Source organism: Pleurodeles waltl, chromosome 6 (assembly GCF_031143425.1).
Source record: "Pleurodeles waltl isolate 20211129_DDA chromosome 6, aPleWal1.hap1.20221129, whole genome shotgun sequence".
Taxonomy (NCBI): Eukaryota; Metazoa; Chordata; class Amphibia; order Caudata; family Salamandridae; genus Pleurodeles; species Pleurodeles waltl.
This window is the reverse complement of record NC_090445.1, coordinates 1240335759-1240356424: the sequence shown is the minus strand read 5'-3', so window position 1 is coordinate 1240356424 and position 20666 is coordinate 1240335759. Positions and strand designations below refer to the sequence as shown.

At 45.0% G+C, this 20666-nt stretch overlaps 1 protein-coding gene across 4 annotated transcripts in view; it reads left to right on the top strand.

The window, feature by feature from the left end:
* The window catches only part of LOC138300782 (cGMP-dependent protein kinase 2-like), a 3513105-nt gene that overhangs the window by 1523594 nt on the left and 1968845 nt on the right, over positions 1 to 20666 (top strand). For all 4 annotated transcript variants that reach the window (XM_069240551.1, XM_069240553.1, XM_069240554.1 and 1 more), the window contains exon 7: positions 15797 to 15874. In XM_069240551.1, the coding sequence (XP_069096652.1) occupies positions 15797 to 15874 (78 nt within the window). The remainder of the gene's footprint in view (positions 1 to 15796; positions 15875 to 20666) is intronic.

The following is a 20666-nucleotide window of genomic DNA, read 5'->3' as shown; positions in this document are numbered from 1 at the left end:
CAGGACCTAAGTGCAAAGTACATTACAAAAGACTACAATGAGTGGCAGCATATGCCATTAAAATCCACAACTTAACCAACAGCAACGGCATGGCAAGAGCAAATTCCAATCCTGCCTATCCTTCGCTTGCAGTGCCACTAAATTTAGATTGAGCAATTCCTCTATACAGCTAAACTCTAAGGGACCTAATTTATAACATTAGCTTGATACAGTGAAAAACTACTTTGTTATGTTTGTAGGAGCCTGGGAACAACTGCTGAATGGACAGAAAGCAACACCTGGCGCTTGTTATGCCTGACGAGCAGTCAGAGAATGTGCAAATAGAATCCCAGGAAGGTGGATGCACAACAAGTGAAATTACACTGTGTTTCACAACAATGACACAAAAGAAAAATGTGCAATGTACAACAGTAGAGAGCAGAAGCATGATAATTACCGGAGTACTGTGAAATGAGGCATAAAAGTAGTGAGTCTATGAATGAGCCCAATGACAGACCAGACCAGCTTTTTACGATTTTGTAAATCCTGCAATTTTTTTTAAAATCAGCAAATTCCCAAATTTCAAGTTTGGGGCCCGCAAAATTAAAGAAAAAGCACAGCCTCCTATAGTGTTGGAGTTGATTTAGTGCCCACTGTTCTGCATACAGCTCTTATTACAAGCAGCACAACTGTTTGCTGCCTGAACAAAGACATCTCCACTGCCAGTAAGTTATCATTGGTTGAAAGGGGAGAAGGCACATAGCACAGACACCTACTTTGTGGTGTGAAAAGGGTGCACATTACAAACAACCCTAGGCCTATGCCTTGCAAACTATAAACCTCACTATACATCACATTACCTTCAATAATTAACCCCATATCTCTAAAAAAATCCCTCCCACAAAAGCCTATGTCTATCTAACACCTACCCTGCTTCACTATTTAAATAGTGGCCTCTAACTTCCCCTATTCTTAACCTTCCTTCAGTAGCATTTAGCTATCTAAAATCCTACAACATCACTTTAACTTTCCTGCCTTACCAGGTGTCCTTCCTCAACACAACCCCCCATTTTTCCTGAATCACCCAAGGCAACAACAATACCTTCATCTAAAACACCATGGAACTTATAGCCCAACTGCCACTCTGAAAAAGTGCCTGTAAACAAACATTTTCTGACTCCCACCTCCTAAGTAGAGCCAACCAATTTATCTAGCCATATACAAAGCTGTAGCTAAAACTTCTTTTTCATGCAGCAAGTACAGTTCCATACCTTAGTGAGACAAATGCACCCCATGTCCTCGAATGAACTCAACATTCTCATATTTCAACTCTAGTGGTCTGATTCAAAAAGCTAACCTTAGACTTTTGGTCAAAGTTTAGACCAAAAGTCCCAGTTTGTGACTTTTTGGTATTCACAAAGGTAAGTTATGAGTAGTATCTTTACGTCCGCACTCGGGTCATAATCTCCACACTCGGGCGGAATCTCCACACTCAGGGCAGAGATCAGCCCAAGTGCGGCGATTCCAAACGGAGTGCTGAGAGTGAACTCTGGGTACAGAGATTACACTCTGAGTGTGGAGTGGAATCTCCGCAGTTGGGGTGGAGATTCTGCCCCTTGTGTGGAGGTAAACATACTACTTGTAACTTACCTCATTGAATACTAAAAAGTTGTAAACTTAAACTTTTGGTCTAAACTTAGATCAAAAGTCTAAGCTTATCTTTGTTAATCAGGCCCGGGGTGTTTTAACCTGTCTACACCTTCATCCCTGCTGCAATACTTCATCTCTCTGTTCACTTCCCTCCAGGCTTTATCATTGGCGGAGGGCCTCCTTGAACCTCTCCATACTCTCCTTGAAAATTTGGTCCATATGGTATGACACCCTGTCCAGAGCTGCTTTATTTCCCTCAAATCCTTCTTCATCTCCTTCAACAGTGCCAATCCCTTGGTAACCACAATGTCATTCTCCCTCAAATGTAGTACTAACACATGTGGGCTGAAATTACCCTGCAGCAGATTATTCAGACAAGGCAACAAGTCTCTCCATTGCCTCCATCTTTACCATACCAAGAGACTTTAAATCAAGTGTTGTTGAGACCCAGGTTAGAGCCATGGATCATAAAATGATTTTATGAACAAATGTCCCACAATCTAGACAGACACAGTGGAGACATTGGGGCCCACCACTGCACCTGAAAAGATAACAAGAATAAGCAACACCAAAAATCCAACAAATTACATCAACAATTCCCCCATCTATACGCATGTATCCCTTGAAGCAGTGAGATGCCAATCTTCCCAACCCAATGATCCTGTTCCTACCCCAACCCTGCCTTGACACCTTTGTGGCTACCCCAATCCTGAATGAATGAGTGCCATAAGCACCTGGCTCTTCCCTGAAGAATGCTAATGCCTTGCACAGTACTGCTAGAAGCTAAAAAGATATCACCCTCATGCCATCTGTGTGGCAGAAGATTTCTCTGCTTGTCTCCATATTCATGCCCCACAACGTCTCACCCCATTGGACTAGTTTTTCCTTTTGCCCTTTGATCCATTTTGGACTTGCTCTTGAATAGCTCCAAATTCCCCCCAACTTTGTTACATCCTGCCAAGTTACCCCTTTTGCACGTCCCTCCCCAACAATTGTGACACTCAAAAGACTTCACAAAACATACACAACAAAAGTATGGAAACCAAAATGGCTTCCTGTTTACCATCTTAAACCCCCTGCACAGCCCCTATAATCTTTCCAAAAGGATGCCTCATCAGTGGCTTCCTCTGTCTACCCACACTACTCCGCTCTCTAACCGAACCTTCAAGCATTCGCTTTTCCAGTTCCCCTTCTGACGTGCATATCACCAGAAACTTTTCCTCATTAATGCAATGCCTGACACTTTTCCACTGATCGTCACCTGCAACTAATCCTTCTCAATCGAAGCGAAGACGAACTGTACCACATCCTCAACTCTGTTTCAACCCTCTGCCTTCCGCCGAGCTCCACAAAGCAAAAACTCCTCCCATGCCTGCATGTAAGATCGCCTGGTGGAAGCAGACAATGACTCTACCACTAGCTGAAGCATCTTCTGTCTCCTACACTCCACAGCTCTGTCAGCAGTGCTCTCTTGACTCTTTCTGCCTTTGTGGCCAGCCCATAGAACCTCTCTCACTGTAAATGAGACAAGATGTCCACAATGTCATTGTACATACCTAGCATGTGGAGCACTTTGAACCTGATGTCATGTCGCAAAAAAAACACATCATGAACAACTGCAAAAGCTTCAATACCTGGGCATACTTGGCTGACTGCTTGCTAACTACATGGACTACAACCATGTTGTCAACCTTGAACAGGACCTTCTTATGCACCAATTCCCTTACAGGGACACTGCCACCACCAGTGGGAAGAGTTTTAGGAACTTTATAATGCACCCCTTGTTCTTCTGTCCTGCAGGCCATTCTTCTGCACACTTCCTCCCATTTCAATACAGTCCAAAGCCAATACCTCTTTCTGTGGATGAGTACATTTCTGCATTGCACTTGCATTTCTTCAGAGCCATTAATGGTATAACATTAAATTCCTCCAAAAATCTGTGCCACATGTGCAAGTCTTCACGGTTCCCTGCGGACAATCTCACATGATGATGAGTCTATGACATACCCGTAACGAAAAGCTGAAGGCATCTACAAAAAGTCCTGCCTGCATGAACTACTCTGCACATGAAGTTCAAGTGCCCCAGCAAAACTTGTACCTACTCAATGGTAACTTTTTCTTTGGTCAGCATTGTATCCAATAAAAAACCTAGAGCCATTTTCTTACCAGGCTGCAAGTGGACCTTCATTGCTTTTGAATGAAGTTTAGTTCCCAGGAAGAATAGGGCCGTGCTTGGTCCCATTGTTTTCTCTGGCACCCAAGCACCCTTATGTCACCCAACTCACCAACTGCTGTTGGCAGTCTGCAGAACCTGATTGATCCACAAAACAGAAGTAATCCAGATAGTGAGTTACACCCTAATGACCTGTGCACCAAGTGAACAACCACTGCAAAAAGGAGCTTAAAAGCTCAAACAAGGAGCACTATATGGAGCATCAGTGGGCAATGCCTTATCCACAAACTAGCAAACTGAATTCCAAGGATCTGAAAATTATTGGGGTGTACCGGCAACAGCCTAAAAGCAGACCTAATGTAGCTCTTGGCCATGAGTGCCATTTTCCTGTCTGCTCCACCAGCAACATAGCAACATCCACAGATGAACAAGACACTGATGTGATGTTCTATGCTGTGAATTCATTGAGTGAGTTTCCCTCTGGCCATGACAGATGCTGTATGAACGAAAACTGACCCTTCACCTTTATTGGGACCACAACAATGGGTGATACTATCAGAGCCAGCATAGGTCAATCCGCCAAGAGGCCCACGATCCGTCCTTCCAGAATTTCCTTTTGGAGCTGATCGTGAACCACCTGTTCATGCGCCTTGGTAGATTTCAAATTCTCAGCCCACTTCCGTACCCTCGGTCCTGTATATCCCAGCCTGAAGCCCCTGTGGAAACCCTCGCTCAAGAGCCACATGTCCTCCCTATACTGGCACTGTGCCAAACACAAATCAAGACGAACCTCATTAATTGGTGCATGAGCCTTCCCCATTGTTCCTTGTGCCTCTCAGACCCTGGGAACCCTGACTTTTGACCACTGTGTTAAGCCCCACTAGGCCCCTGTTGTTGCTCCCACTGTCCTGTTTGCTGCGCTTGGGAATCTCCTTTTGTCCCATAGCAATGCACCAGGGCATGCCACCTTGCACACTTTGAGCACTAATGCCTGGACTAGCAATATTTCCTTGTACAGAGACCTTTGTTAAAGTACTAGCAGGCTCATATTTCTCACCCTTCCTTGAGTGGGATGTCCTGGAAAGTAGCGGAATACGACAGGAAGACCGCGGGCTGTAAACACCGTCTTACCAAAGCTTGCCAGCCCCATCGTGTGGTGCCACAGGTCATAAGTTTCTCTCCACTTAGCCTTCAGGCCAAGGGCCCAACGGGTCCAGAATTCATCATTCTATTGGGCCCATGAGTACCCTCCATACATGATCTGCACTTTGAGTCTGACATTTATATATTTGAATAATGCCACAAAACTTTTTGGAAACTTTTTGCAGTATCTGCTAGCGAAAATCAGAAACACTGCTGTCCAATTTTCTATTGTCATCAGCACCTCAGGACTCTTTGACAGCTTGTATTCCTCCTCTTTTGATCCCTCTTTTGCTCTCAGCTCCCTATGTAGTACTTTAAACATCTCAATATACTCCCCTTAGCATATGTTCTCTTTGGTTGACTTCATTAAGTGTGATCCTAGCGGTTTGTGGCCCCATACAGGGCAACTTTTTTATCTTAAGTTCCTTACTCTTCAAAGACCCACCCTTTTGCCACCCCCAGCCCCTGCTGTCTCTGACTCAGCAGCTGCCATATTGATGTTCCCCAGTGCTTTCTCCCCAGAAGCTGAGTGCCCCTGACCTCTGATTCCATCCTTGCTAGTCACAGCACTGCTCCCCTCCCCACCTACCTCCTGGTCCTTTGTACCCAGCCCAGTACCATTGCCACACTAAGTCCTCTTATGTTGCTCTTGTAAACCATGCTGGTGGTCAAGGGGCAATAGACAACCCTCCCGGTGTGTCCCACGCACCTGACCATTCCCCACATTGTCAGTGGGATGTACTGACCCATCCGGATTAAATCACCACTGAGGCCACACCAGAGCTTCGTGTGGCAGTGTTGTAGAGGTCCCTCACTGCACTCCAACTGGCCACACTGTGCCCTGATGTCTATTCACCCCATGACCGATGAACCCCATTAAGCTCTCCTGAGTCGGCACGACTGTCACAGCGATGATTTTGCAGGAAAAAAGAAGAAGAAAGGTCAGAGTGCTGGTTTTCCTCACACCCCTAACAACTCCACCTTCCACTTCAAGAAGCCAGCACCACCTCCCATGCCACATGGGGCCTTCAAACCCCCATGCACCCTGCTATGCCCCGTACCACTCAGGATGGCACTCCAGAAAAGCAGGCCCCACCGCATCCTGGACATTTGCCTGTAAATGTTCCTCCTTCCTCCACCCAAAAGGAAATAGACCTTCCTCCGGGGACCATGAGGTACCCAGTCATCCCGGCCAGTACTAGTGTCCTCTCTGGCCCTGGCATCCGCAGAGGTATCGGAAACCTATGACCAATCACTCCGCTCCCAACATGCCACTATTAGACCTAACATCCTTGGCGTAGTTTCCCCCTGTCTCTTCACCTCGGTTTCCTGTGTTTTTGACTGTGTGCTGGGCTTTGTTTTTGCGGGTTTTGGTGCTCTGGGCAGTTTACCACTGCTGAACAATGCTAAAGTGCAAGTGCTCTCTGTGTAAACTGTTGTGTAATTGGCTTTTCCATGATTGCCATGTTTGATTTAATAGTAAGTCCCTAGTAAAGTGCCTGTAAATCAAATGCTACTCGGGGGCCTGCAGCACTAATTGGGCCACCCACATGAATAGCCCTGAAAACATGACTCACCCCTCCCACTGTAGTGTCTGTGTGTGCAGATTTTAAACTGCCAATTCGACCTGGCAAGTGTACCCACTTGCCAGGCCCAAACCTTCCCTTTTTTAAATGTAAGACAGCCCTAAGTTAGGCCCTATGTAGCCCCATGGGCAGCCTGCAGTGTATGTTAAAGGTAGGACATATACTGATGTGTTTTACATGTCCTGATAGTCAAATACTTCCAGATTCAGTTTTCACTATTGCAAGGCCTATCTCTCTCAGAGGTTAACATGGGGACTGCCTTTAAATATCTTTTAATGGTTAGTTTCCCATTGAGAGCAGAGAGCATTGAGTTTGAGGTCTTTGAACTCACAACTTAAAAATAGATCTTTTGGTAAAGTTGGTTTTTAGTTTGTCAGTTTGAAAATTGCGCTTTTAGAAAGTGCCCGTTTTCTTGCTTAACCATTCTGTGCCTCTGCCTGCCTATGGAATCATTGTCTGGGTCAGACTGACATTTGGCCTGTTTGTGAATTTCTTCTAGGCTGTGACACAAAGGGAGCTAGGGTGTAGCCTACATATCTTGCTGAGTATCCTGGGCTAGAGTGGGGAGGGGGGAACTGACACTTAACACCTGAGAGGGCTGTGCCTCCCATCACACAATGCAGTCTCCAACCGCCTGGTGTATGTCTGAGGCCAGGACTGGTCAAAGCAAGATCTTGCCAACAACAGCAACTTTCCTTTTAAGTTTGCCTACTTCAAAGGTATAAAGGGGTATAAGTAGTGGACCCAAAACCCAAGACTTTTAGATTGCTTCTGGATCAACCTCTGCCAAAGAGAAGAGATGAAGAGCTGGAAGAGGGGTACTGCCCCTTTGCCTGTGACTGTGCTTTGCTGGGTTGGCCTGCAGTTGCTGCTTCTACCTGAGAGAGGACAAATACTGGACTTTGCTGCGTTTTCCTGCTTGTGAAGTGTCTCCAAGTGCTTGGATTGAGCTTGCCTCCTGTTCTGAAGTCTCAGGGCCATCAAAGACTTCCTCTGCCAGTATCTGGACTCTCTTGCTGAGACTCCTACTCTGCCACGTGGTGCCCAATCCAGTCCCTGGGCCCTTGAAAGGGGAAGCTGGTGGACCAAGACTGAAATCCATGAATAAGAGCCATGCAGGAGAAAAATCGACACACCACCTGCCTCACAGCTGGGAAATTGACATAACACCCCTGTGGCTGCCAAAATCAACGCATCACCCACGCAGTGCGGCTCTTCACCACTGTGCATTGGAATTTTGAACGCATCAATGCTGGGCACCAAAACCACAGTGAAACTGCATGGATCTGAGGAAATCGACGCATCACTCTTCTGACGGAGAGAAAAACAACACATTGCCTACCTCATCGGAGAAGAAATGACACACAGCCTCACTTGCGAGTAAGGGATCGACGCATCACTGACTTTTTTGAAGCACGATTGCCCGTGCGGCTTTATATTTGACGCAAACCATGTATCATGTGTATAAACAATGCGTTCTATGGATTAAGACTCTTTTTCATTTCAAAATTCATACCTTGGCTTGTGAATGTTGGATTTTTGTCATTTTGGTCTTCTTTGAGTTAGATAAATATTGACTATATTCTACACTGGTGTTGTGTCCCCTTTGTAGTGTTTTCACTATATTACTCTGTGCGGTGGTAGAAATGCTTTGCAAATTGCCTTTGAGATACGCCTGACTGCTTCTGCCGAGCTACCAAGGGGGTGAGCAGGTGTTGCATATTTACTGCCAAACCAGAGATCCAATTTCTAACAGCCACCAATGGTGCAGACTCTTGGCCCCTTACTAAACCCATCTTAGCCCCTTCTCCGCCACACCGAGTTGTCTGCAGCAGACCGGGGTTCCTGCTGGTCACTGGAGTCCTTGGACTCTCACTGTTGCCTCACCTCTTCACCCCAATGACAGCTTAGCCCTTGTGGAGCCATCTCCAGCTACCCTTTGTGGTCCGACAATATCGCTGGCTATTAATCTCCTCCCTTTCACTTCCTCTGCCCTCACCACACTCCAGTCGCGTAGACACCATCCTTTTGTCCCCATTGACTCTGGTACGACCTGAGCTGGGTGTTGTGTGCTCCCAGAGGCCCTATTTTTAAAAGTGATTGTGGACCCTGGGATTCATCAGGCCCATTGGCAAGTCCTCCCAACTCCCCAGCCCTGCCTACCACATCACCCGCCTTCACAATTGGACCCCCTACCCTGACTCCTTGGTCCACTTGCCCTACAACATTATCAAGGGCCCTCTAGGCCCACATTGTGTGTCCCACTGCGTGTGCGGCCTCTATTTCCACTGTGGTAATCACAACAGGCTCCAAATCCCTTCGATCTCTTGCCCCCACCAACCTGTTCATGCACACTACCTCCGCCGATGGACCTCTTTGGCTCAGATCCCGTGGGGCTGGCCGCAGACCTCGTGCCTTTCTCTGTGTCACCACCCCACTGCCCCCAGCTTAGCATACATTTGTGTGTAGGCTGCTGTGCAGCCCCCTGTGAACCCCAAGGCACTGGTGTAGCTGCTCCTTTGGTCCTTGAGCAGCCCCTTCCCCATACCTCCAGTTTGTTGCTGGTGCCCCATGGAGGTGAGCAGGCCAGCACCATCCTCAGATGAACCCTTGTCTACAGGTCCCCAGGCCGCCAAACACAGTTCAGTGACTCCATGGCCGACATAATCAGCACCCAGGCCCTTGCCTCTACAGACTACATTCTCCTCAGCGACTTTAATTTTCACCTCAAGAACGCCAATGACAGCAACTCCACTGCTCTGATCGACAACCTCACCAACCTCGGTCTCAAACAACTGGTCACGACGCCCACCCACTCTGCCGGCCACAACCTCGCCCCCGTCATCTCCGCCAGCAGCCATTTCACCTTCAGCCATACCACCGAACTCCACTTTTACCAACCACCACTGCGTCCGCTTCACCTTCCGGAAATCCGCCACTCACCACCACCCACAACAGATTCCCCGCCGTAGCTGGAAAAAGATCTCGTAAGACCAGCTGATCTCCATCCTCGCCCGTACCCGCCACCTAGCACCACTGACCCCAACACAGCCACCCTCAACTGCAGACATTGGATAGACGACTGCGTCAACACCCTCGCTCCGCACAGGAAATCCTCCAACAACCGCACCAACACCAAGGCCATCTGGCTCACCGCCGACCTGCAGGCCTCCAAACAGGAGTGCTGGAAAATAAAGAAGAAGTGGCACCACAAACAAACTGAGAGCAACCACGCTGCACTCAAGACAGCCATCCGCAAGCACCACCAGCTCATCCGGACCACCAAAAGATCCTTCTACAAGGATCGCATCGACAACAACGCGCACAACAGCAAAGAGCTCTTCAGCATCGTCAAAGGACTCACGAACCCCGGGTCATGCCCCATCGACCCCCCTCTTCCGCAAGATCTCTGCGACTCCCTCGCCACCTTTTTCCATCGCAAGATCACGGACATCCACGGCAGCTTCAACTCCTCACCCCCCACGACCATCGCGGCCACCACTAACCCCAACGCACCCAGCCACACCAACCTTTTGCTCTCCTGGACCTATATCAACGATGAGGACACCACCAAAACCATGAGCACCATCCACTCCAGATCACCCTCTGTCCCCTGCCCCCACCATGTCTTCAACAAATCAAGCCCCATCCTCGCCCCCCCAACTCTGTATGATCATCAGCAGCTCCTTTGAGTTCGCTACCTTCCCGGAGAGTTGGAAGCACGCCAAAGTCAGCGCCCTGCTAAAGAAACCCAAAGCAGACCCCGGAGGCCTCAAGAATTACTGGCCCATCTCCCTCCATTCCTTCCCGGTGAAGGTCATCGAGAAGATCGTCAACGGCCAACTGACCTGCTTCCTGGTGGATAACAACATCCAGATTCCGTAGGAACCACAGCACTGAGACCTCCCTCATCCCCGCAACCGATGACATCAGGATACTGCTTGATAAAGGCGAAACCGCTGCCCTCATCCTCTTGGACCTCTCGGCTGCCTTCGACACCATCTGTCACCACACCCTTTGCACTCGCGTCTACGATGCCAGGATCCACCACAAGGCCCTGGACTGGATCACATCCTTTCTCTCTGGCAGAACTCAGAGACTCTGCCTCCGTACCTTCTGCGGCGTTCCCCAAGGACACTCTCTCAGCCCAACCCTTTTTAACATCTACATGGCACCTCTCACCAACATCGTCTGATCCAACAACCTCAATATCGTCTCCTACACCGACGACACCCAGCTGATCCTCTCACTCACCAAAGTCCCCGCCACCGCCAAAACCAACCTCCACGACAGACTGCATGCCATCGCCAACTGGATGGAGAAGAGCCGCCTCAAACTTAACTCAGACAAGACAGAAATCCTCGGCTCCAACCGCTCCGCATGGTACGACTCCTGGTGGCCAGCCACTCTAGGAACCGCACCAACACCTACCACCCACGCACGCAATCTAGGTTTCATCCTAGACTCACCGCTCACCATGACCCAGCAAGTCAACGCCGTCTCATCTTCCTGCTTCAACACCCTCCGCACGCTTTGCAAGATCTTCAGATGGATCCCCACCGAAACCAGAAGGACGGTCACCCGCGCCCTCATCAGCAGCAGACTAGACTAGGGCAACGCGCGCTACGTGGGAACCACGGCCAAGCTCCAGAAGAAACTGCAACGTATACAGAAAGCCTCCACACACCTCATCCTCAACATCCCACGCCGTGACCACATCTCAGCCCACGTCAGAGACCTACACTGGCTTCCCGTCAACAAAAGGATCACCTTCAAACTCCTCATCCATGCCCACAAAGCTCTCCACAACGCGGGCCCTGTCTACCTCAACGAGCGACTCACCTTCGACAATCCCATCATCCAACTCCGCTCCGCCAACCTTGCCTTCGCCACCGTCCCTCGCATCCATCTAACTAGAGCCGCGGCAGATCCTTTTCCCACCTCCCCACCAAGACCTGGAACTCCCTCCTGGTCTACCAGCGACAGACCCAGGACCGCCTGAACTTCAGGAAACACCTCAGGACCTGGTTATTCGAGCAGTAGCAATCCTCTCCCCTCACATCAACGCCTTGAGAACCTAGCGGGTGAGTAGCGCGCTTTACAAATGATTGATTGATTGAGTAATTGAATTAGCTAATGGCATTACAGCATATAACCAGAGAGACATACAAACTGAATAATATATATATATATATTCACTGAAAAAACAAAGGTTTTTACTTGTACAAAACCATAGAAATTCAGCAGTTCTAGAGTTCTTTCAAGCAACTAAAACTCGCGCCCTAAGGTAACTATAACTTGCACAGCCTCTGTGGGTGTGAAAAAAGGTGTGAGAGGCTGTATCTGGGGGTTAAAACTGGATGTCAGAGTGTCTGTCCCTGTGTGAGAGTGCATACATCAGTGTTTTATTGGGTGCATCAATATGTGCGTGGGTCTGTGGGTGGGTGCATCAGGGTGTCGTTTGATGTGTGAGTTGGTGTGTGATGTCTGAGTGAGTGTGTGAGTGAGTGCGTACCTGTCTGAGTGGGGCTGAGTGGGTGCATGAGGGTCTGACTAGGGATATGAGTGAGTGCATGAGGGTCTGAGTGAGTTTGTGAGTGGCTACGTGACTGAGTGGGTCTGTTAGTGGGTGCATGAGTGTTTGAGTGGGTCTGTGAGTTTGTGAGTGTCTGAGTGGTTGAATTGATTGAAAGAGAGACAGAGAGAGTGAAAAAGAGAGGGAGAGAGACAGAGGGGGTCATTCTGACCCCGGCCGGCGGCAGAAGCCGCCGGCCTGGCTGGGACCGCCAGAATACCGCTGCGCGGTCAAAAGACCGCCGCGGGTATTCTGGGTTTCCCGCTGGGCTAGCGGGCGACCGCCAGAAGGCCGCCCGCCAGCCCAGCGGGAAACACCCTTCCATGAGGATGCCGGCTCCGAATGGAGCCGGCGGAGTGGAAGGGGTGCGACGGGTGCAGTTGCACCCGTCGCGATTTTCAGTGTCTGCATGGCAGACACTGAAAATCTTGGTGGGGCCCTGTTACGGGGGCCCCTGCAGTGCCCATGCCATTGGCATGGGCACTGCAGGGGCCCCCAGGGGCCCCATGACACCCCATACCGCCATCCTGTGCCTGGCGACCAAAACCGCCAGGAACAGGATGGCGGTATGGGGGTCGGAATCCCCATGGCGGCGCAGCTTGAGGATTCCCCAGGGCAGCGGAAAACCGGCGGTACACCGCCGGTTTTCCGTTTCTGACCGCGGCTGTACCGCCGCGGTCACAATGCCCAAGGGAGCACCGCCAGCCTGTTGGCGGTGCTCCCGCGGTCGTTGGCCCTGGCGGATTTTACCGCCAGGGTCAGAATGACCCCCAGAGTTCTTTAGGCTTAGATGTCTGATATACTTACAATTATTTATTTGTCTCCAATTTAAAATTGTAAAAAAATATTTGTTAAAAATATAATACTTTTTTTGCTTAAAAAAATGGAAATGAGTTCAGCTAGGGCTTGAACCGCTCTAGCTCAATGTGAAAGTCTATGTCCTTTACACTGAGCTATAGGGGTTTATTTTTTATTCATCTTTTTTCTAGCTTCCATATAATTTATTCAAAAACAGAAAAATGATCAAAAGCACTTTACGGGCTATCTGGCACCCTGGGGCAAGCCGTTAGGGCTACCCTGTGGACTCCATAGATATTTTTAATTAAATTAATTTCTTAATTTATTTAAAATAAATAAACAAATAAAACGCTCTTTACGGGCTACCTTGCCCTGCATTGCAGCGCTTCAGCCAAGCCACAGCAAACAGCTATGTCCCGGGCATGGGCACTTCCGGGACCTAGCAGGAGCCAGCCCCGGGGGGTGGCGGTCTCAAGGCCATCAGTGGCTCCTCTCCAACAGGACATAGCCCTAGGGGGTGGTGGTCCCTGGGACAAGGTGGGGCCACAGCCCCCTGTATATATTAAATTGAAAGCCCTGGGGAGGTGGCGGTACCCAGGCCAGCGGGGGGCCCCTGGCCCTCCTGCTTATAAAAAAAATAAAAGCTCCAAGGAGGTGATGGTCTCCGGAGCTGTCAGGGGGGCTGAGAGACCCTCCACACAAAATGTGTAATGCCTCCGGGCCCCGCCCGCCCGGTGGCCTATTAAAAAAACAAACACAGGAGCCTACGCTTGTTTTAAAAAAAAAAATTACATACGTTTATGAATATCGCAACCGTGCGGCAAAAAAAAAATTAAAAACATTTTTTTTTGCTCAGGGGGGGGCCCACCAGTGCTAAGGGGTCAGGGTAAATATATTACCTACTGATGGTCGTTACTAGTTAGTTATAGTTAGGACCATGTTTCCATAGAAATTTTTTTATTTCTCTTGGCTATATATTTGGCAGCATTTGCCGAATCTTCATGAAATTTTCCAAAAAAGTGGCCCTGTGATTCTTGTTGCACACGGAAAGTTTCAGGATGGTCTTTCAAGCTGGGGCTGAGAAAAAGGGGGGTAATAAAAGTTGCGCTTCCCATGTTAAGTCCCATTGCACCTTTAGACATGACTACAGACCCAACCGCTGGATGGAAATACACAAAATTTGGCAGAAGGCTAGCTTTCAGTGCGCAGATTACACTTTCAATTATGTGGTGTAAATCCATTCAGTAGTTTTTGAGAAATTAAAGAGAAAATAAATTTGTATATATATACATATATATATATATATATATATATATATATATATCCCTGGCTGAAAGCACTGTAAATATGCAAGGTTTTGTAAAATTGTAATATAGAGTATACTATAGGCAAGGATTTTGCGACTAGAAATTGATTTTTTTGGTGTTCAAAGCCCAAATTGCGCTTCAGTAACTTGTTATTGAATCACCATTTGGCTTTTGCCATTGTGTATTAGAATGGGCATGTTGAGGGCGTCCCTTTCTATTACTGAATGGGAAAGGTATGTCCGAATATTTTGTGAATGGAATGAAGTTACAAAATATTTGCTGTTTACCGCAAAAATACAAAGTTGGTGGTAACCTTCCCCTTTGAGAATGTTGTGGAAAATATTTTTAAGACCTTGCAGTGGTCCCAAGGACCAGTGCCTACTCTTAAAAAATGAAACTTAAACATTTCATTTTTTTCTTTTTAAACACATCCCATTTTCCTTTAAGCAATCACAGACATGGTGGTCTGCTGAGCCCAGCAGGCCACCATCCCTGTGATGGCTGCGATTCCTAATGGGTTGAAAATTGCGACCTATCTCGTTAATATTCATGAAGTAGATCCTTTTGCCATGCACCGGGAATCACATAAAAACTCAAAAGAATTTCATACATTTGAAATTGCGATATCCTAATTGCGAATCACATGAAATTGCAATTAAGAACTTGCAAATTCAATTTTAATTGCATGTGGCCCTTAGCGTTTAAGCCTAACCAAATGCTTTCAAAATACATATTTTAGTAATATGTAATCAGTCTGTATTTAGTGCAGACCTTTTTTAGAAGTTTCCATTAGAGGGATTTCTCCACAACCCAGTTGGTAATACCTTTATGTCACCTCTCTAAAAAAAACAACCTTTATCATCATTAAGCTTCATTTGACTTGGCCAATTAAAGGCTTATACTGGCTGCAAAACAATATTTACGTTTTCAGATCAACCAATCACACGCATTTTCATTTCCTTCAGATAGCAAGAAGCCTGGTAAAAAGTGTTAGCCTTTATACATTTTTGTTTACAGAAGCTTGACATTGGAAGTATGTGTTGGTGGAGGGCAATTGTAGCATTACCATCTCCCCAGACCACCATCATTATGAACTGTACCCACCAGCTGTCGCATCTGCACAGTCCACCATCCTCTTTTAAATAAAATGTGAATGACAGCTACACCATCTATACAGTTCACTATCCACCTCAAGATAGAAACTTACATAACTTCTAACGGCATTGACATGAGGTGCTGCACCATTGCAGCACAAAATGCAATAGTGTGGCACAAAATTTCATTTTTTTCTGCCGCAAAATGTCAGAATCTATGCCACAGTATCTTAGAGGGTCTGCATTATGTACTTCCAGAAATTGGTGAAATTTAAACAAAATCATGCATTAGAATGAAGCCACGTTTTATTGTTTCGCTCACAACTCAGTTTAACCACGCTCTCCTTCCTCTGTGTCTGGACTTTCAAAAATGTCACTTCAATTTTTATTTTCAAATTTGGGCATTCATTTAGATGTCAGAAGGTACTTTCACATAATAATCTCATGCTATTATGGGCTATGCTTATTTCTTTATTCCACTTTTCTTTCAGGATTACTATGATAAAGGGGATTACATCATTCGAGAAGGTGAAGAGGGAAATACGTTCTTCATCATTGCCAAAGGAAAGGTATGATCTGATCAATTTTCCTTTTTTGTAGTTTAAATATTCTATATGAGCAGAATATTTAGCAAAGTGGAATAATATTACAATCCTGTTAAAAATGAAACCTATAGTTGCACATTAAAATAAAAATATCAGTTTAATATCTTGTTGTGCCAAGCAAATGTTTCTTCTAATAACCAAAAAAGTGTATTTTGCTATAAGAATGTGGAAGAGCAAAAGAAAAAAAGAAGAAAAAGTAGAAAAGAGAGAGAAGGAAAGAGAAAAAAAGTGATCCCATAAATGAAGATAAGAGTAACATACATTTTGAATATTGAGTACAATGAGATAAAACAATCAATAATGCACTTAAAAATAGAAACTAAATTACTTATGATTAGAAGAAGCCAAAAAAATAGGTTAACTACATTAGGTATAAGAAGTTTTAAAAATTGTAAATATCTAATCTGTGTTCATGTCACATTGGATTCCACTGAGTTGGATAGAAATATTATATCTTGTTTTAAAATTAGACGAAATAACCTGGAAAGTAATAGCTATTAACAGAAGAGCTAGTTGTGCAAGCAAAGTATTACGAAACCAAAGGTTGTGTATCCCACTTAAAATATTTTTGCAAAGAGAAAAGTCAGGATATCCCTGTGCTAACATTAAACTTAGACCATTCCGACTTCCACAAGTTAACTATATTAAGACAGAAAACAAACATATGTACATATGAGCAATCAGAACTATCACATTTCCAACATGTCTGTTATCCAGCCAGAATAAACTTAGAAAATGTGTCTAGGGTAAAGCACATCCGTCTATCAAAGAATACTAGAGTGTTGTCTTACCTGGCAGAGAACAACCTAAATTGGCTTCCCATAATGGCTCAACAGTAAGTTTATTTATTGTGTTTCCTATTGAACCTAACCATTTATACATAATAGAGTCCTTCAGTTACACTATATTAGTTAACCACTTGTCCAAAGATGGTCCTAGATCCACAAAGGAGGAGGAAAGCTTATCCAATGCAGAAATAACAATTTCCTGAAGCAAATAGAACTGTGTGAGTTGGTGTGCAAACAAATTAAGAGTCCGAGAGAGATCAGAGAAAGGTAACATAATGTCATTATGAAATAACTGTGAAACCGTCAATAAACAGTTGTCTGCCCAATGCCTCCAGAAGAGGGGACAGCTATTTTGTTGTGATGGATTTGTTGTACCATATAGACTTAGTAAAAAAAATTGGTAGGAGACAGGTTGATTAGTTACCATAAGTGGTTTTAACAGGGTACATATATGAGTTAATGTAGAAGGTACCCACAATTTGGGAGGAGAGGAGATAAAGAGTATGTGCATGCAAGTGAATGTAGAGACTAGGGCAAGTTCTAGATCAGAGCATGACCTAGCAGTGGTGGTAGAATGAGATAATAAGAGGCTATGTATTTGTTCTATGGTAAATAATGTGTGGTAACACATACAATCTGGGAAATAAACCTTATTGTACTGTTTGGCAAGCTTAAGTCTACTGAGTGAAATGCGAGCCTTTTTACCATTCCATAAACATTTGGAAAGGATACAATTAATCTGAACGAAGACTGTCTTGAAGATTTTCATTGGAAACATCATAAGGAAAAAAATATGATTGATAATATCATAATTTTAATTGTATCCAAACTACTCCATTAGGACTACATCAAGCAGTATCTCAAGTATGTCAGTAGCATTAGACTTAAGAGTATCCCTTAGAAAGTTGCAGTACCAAATACCTTACATTTTAGTCTTAGAATTCCAAACCAAACTTGCATGAGAGAAGTGATCCTTGACACAAAACATGTTGAAAGGCAACACTTCTGACTTACCCAAATTGCGTTTATATCCATTGTCGAGACTGGGACACTCACTTGAAAAGCAGGATGTCTGCAGGGGCAAATGTATGACCCCCAACCTCCTGGAACACCTCTTGGCACTTCTTGGTGGACACAGAGACCCCGGCAGGTGTCCCAGAAGGAAAGGGGGAGTGGAAGCGAAAGAGACAAAACACTGCCACGTCTTGCCGGTCCAGCTAGGCACCCTGTATCTACGTGGGCAGGTCGTTGTTGACAGAGTGATAGTAGAGTTAGTGCACTCAACTTCCTTGAAACTGAATCTCTCTTTCTGATATGGGCACGGGAGTGGTAGAAGAACACCGGGATACTCCAGCACTTTTCTTGGATAATAATAACGGTTGGCACAATTACTAACACTGCATTACCAAAAACCCAAACTGAGTACCATAACAATAAGTACTGCAACACCAGGGCTGGCTTCACAGAGATTCACTGTTGCACACTACAATTAGAACTGTGGTTGCACTTATCATGCAAAAGAAAGACAAACAAGGGCATTAATGATATCAAGTATAACTTTCCTGCATGCACAGGGTTAAACTAAAAGAAACAAAAACAATCCAAGAAATACAAATGCCCACTCTGGGTTTAAACAGTTAGGGTGGCACAGTTTGGTTTGGTTTCACTGTGTGTGTGAAAAACCCTTCAAAAGCAAATTCCTCAAACCTGAAACACAGGCATGAGTGACACAATTTAAATCCAAGCGTTAAGCTATTAGAGAAAGAAAAGTAATGTAAATGCTCTTTTAAAATTGCACTGTCACTTTTTGTAGTACTTGAGCCCAAGCAGATTTCCTGAAGCATATCTAGGCAAGTAACTACAATAATAATGTAGAATGTTCAGAAATGCTTTTGTCTCTTCAAGATTAGCACTCTGCCAAAATACGAGGTCTCAAAGACACCAGCGGTTCTAGGAAAGAGCGGCGCTCAAAGAACAAACTCCATGGAGAATACTAGTTACTTAGCTGCAGTCTTTTCTGGAGTGCTGGAGGAATGCCTTGTGTCAGCTGGTACAGGATCGAAGAAAGGAATTGCCACGAAAGTCCTGAATACGAGGATGACAGCAAGGGCTGGAAAGTTTAATCAGATGCTGAGATCAGGAGGCAAAACAAAGCCAAGCAGGGAGTCATGTTTCACTCGCCTATTTATGGCCAATCAGGAAAGCAGTTGAGTTTCCACATGTGGATGAGTCACCCCACCCAATTAGAAGCACATGTCTACACCACACCCAATTATAAGCACATGTCTACACCTGCTCACAATAGCAAACAAGCATTGGTAAAAAAAGCATTGATAAAACCAATTGTGTAACACAGCACATTATGTTTACTTAGAAACATGAAGGTTTAACCAAGAACAGAGATATGATTTAACCCTAATCCCTGGGGATGCTGACAAATAATTCAGGAGGCACCGTGGGGATTCCTGACATCCAGAAACTTGAGAATGGCAGTTACATTAATTAAAAAAACAGGAGAGATTATTTTGGTGACAACATGAATATTAATATGTCATCAGCATATGTAGTGAATTTAATATGGCAGTTCTTAATGTTAAATCTAGTAAACTCTGGGGTGGTTCGAAAATGAACCATGAATGGTGCTAATGCTAACACAAAAAGGACAGGTGACAAAGGACAACTGTATCTAGAACCTCATAACAAAAAAAAATGTATATTGATAAAAATGGTAGATCTCGGGTTGGAGCACAATAAAAATATTATGTCTATGAACTGACGTCCAATCCCATGCCACTGTAATGCCTGATTAAGAAAACACCAATTAACTCTAGCTTATGCTTCTTCAGCATCTAGAGAGAGGGATGCTAACAAATGTTTCAACTTTGATGATCGATTGATAGTATTGATAAAGGTACAAGAATTATGAGAAATATTTTTTCCTTTAGCGAAACTTGTTTGCCTACCTTAATAAGGTCAGGCATGTAAATTTCTAATCTCTTGGCGATGCCCTTTGCAAATATTTTACAATCAACATTTACGAGAGACGTAGGCCTATAATTTTGAATTTTACTGATATTTCTTCCTTTCTTTGGGATGAGACAGATCATGGCTTTCATTATAGACCCTCGACAAGAAACGGAAGAGGAGAACATACAGAGTAATTTGAAAAGTAAAGGAAGCACAATAGCCACAAAGTGTAAATAGAATTCCACTGTGAAACCATCTGGTTCAGGAGACTTACCTATAGGAATTTCCTTTAAAGCCAATAAGAGCTCATTAGTAGTCTGAAGCTTTTCTAATGTTGAAAAATCAAGAGATTTAGTAGCAGTTTTATTTAGATAGCTAGTTTTTTTTTATTGTACAAATAATTAAAATCATTACAATCGAGCCCTCAGATACCTGGCAAGCACAATACATATGTGGTTGCTAACAAGTAAATGCTAGAAGAGCATGCATAAAAAATAGCTGTTAAGAACAACAGTGAAAAGAGAAACAAAGTTGGCTACTAACAAGTGAGTTTTAAAAAGACATAAGTTCAAAATGATAGTTAAAAGCAATGATTATTAGAGACAAAGAGAGAACCCTTTCCATTGACTGTCTGAAGAGTTGGCTTTACGCCCAATCTACATTTCAATACTGAGCCAAGTTACAGTGCATTAAATGAAAGTGCATTCAAAGACTAAGTGCTAATTTTAACTCCAGTGTGCGTACCAAGGCTTGGTACACAACTAGTAAAAGTCTTTAAAAAGTGTAATGGTTTGGCTGTCTTTTGCTTTTGGGGGCCTGCATCTAAAGATGCACTTTCCTATCCTACTGGGGTCAGAGTCACTCTGGAAATACCTATAAATTGCAATGTTTTCAGACATTAGCATTTAGCAGCATGTTAAAGGTTCAAAGTCCAACACAATGTCTGGAGGTGATAGCACAGGTTTTCTAAATTTCAAAAGTCAGGCCTCTAACTGCGATTA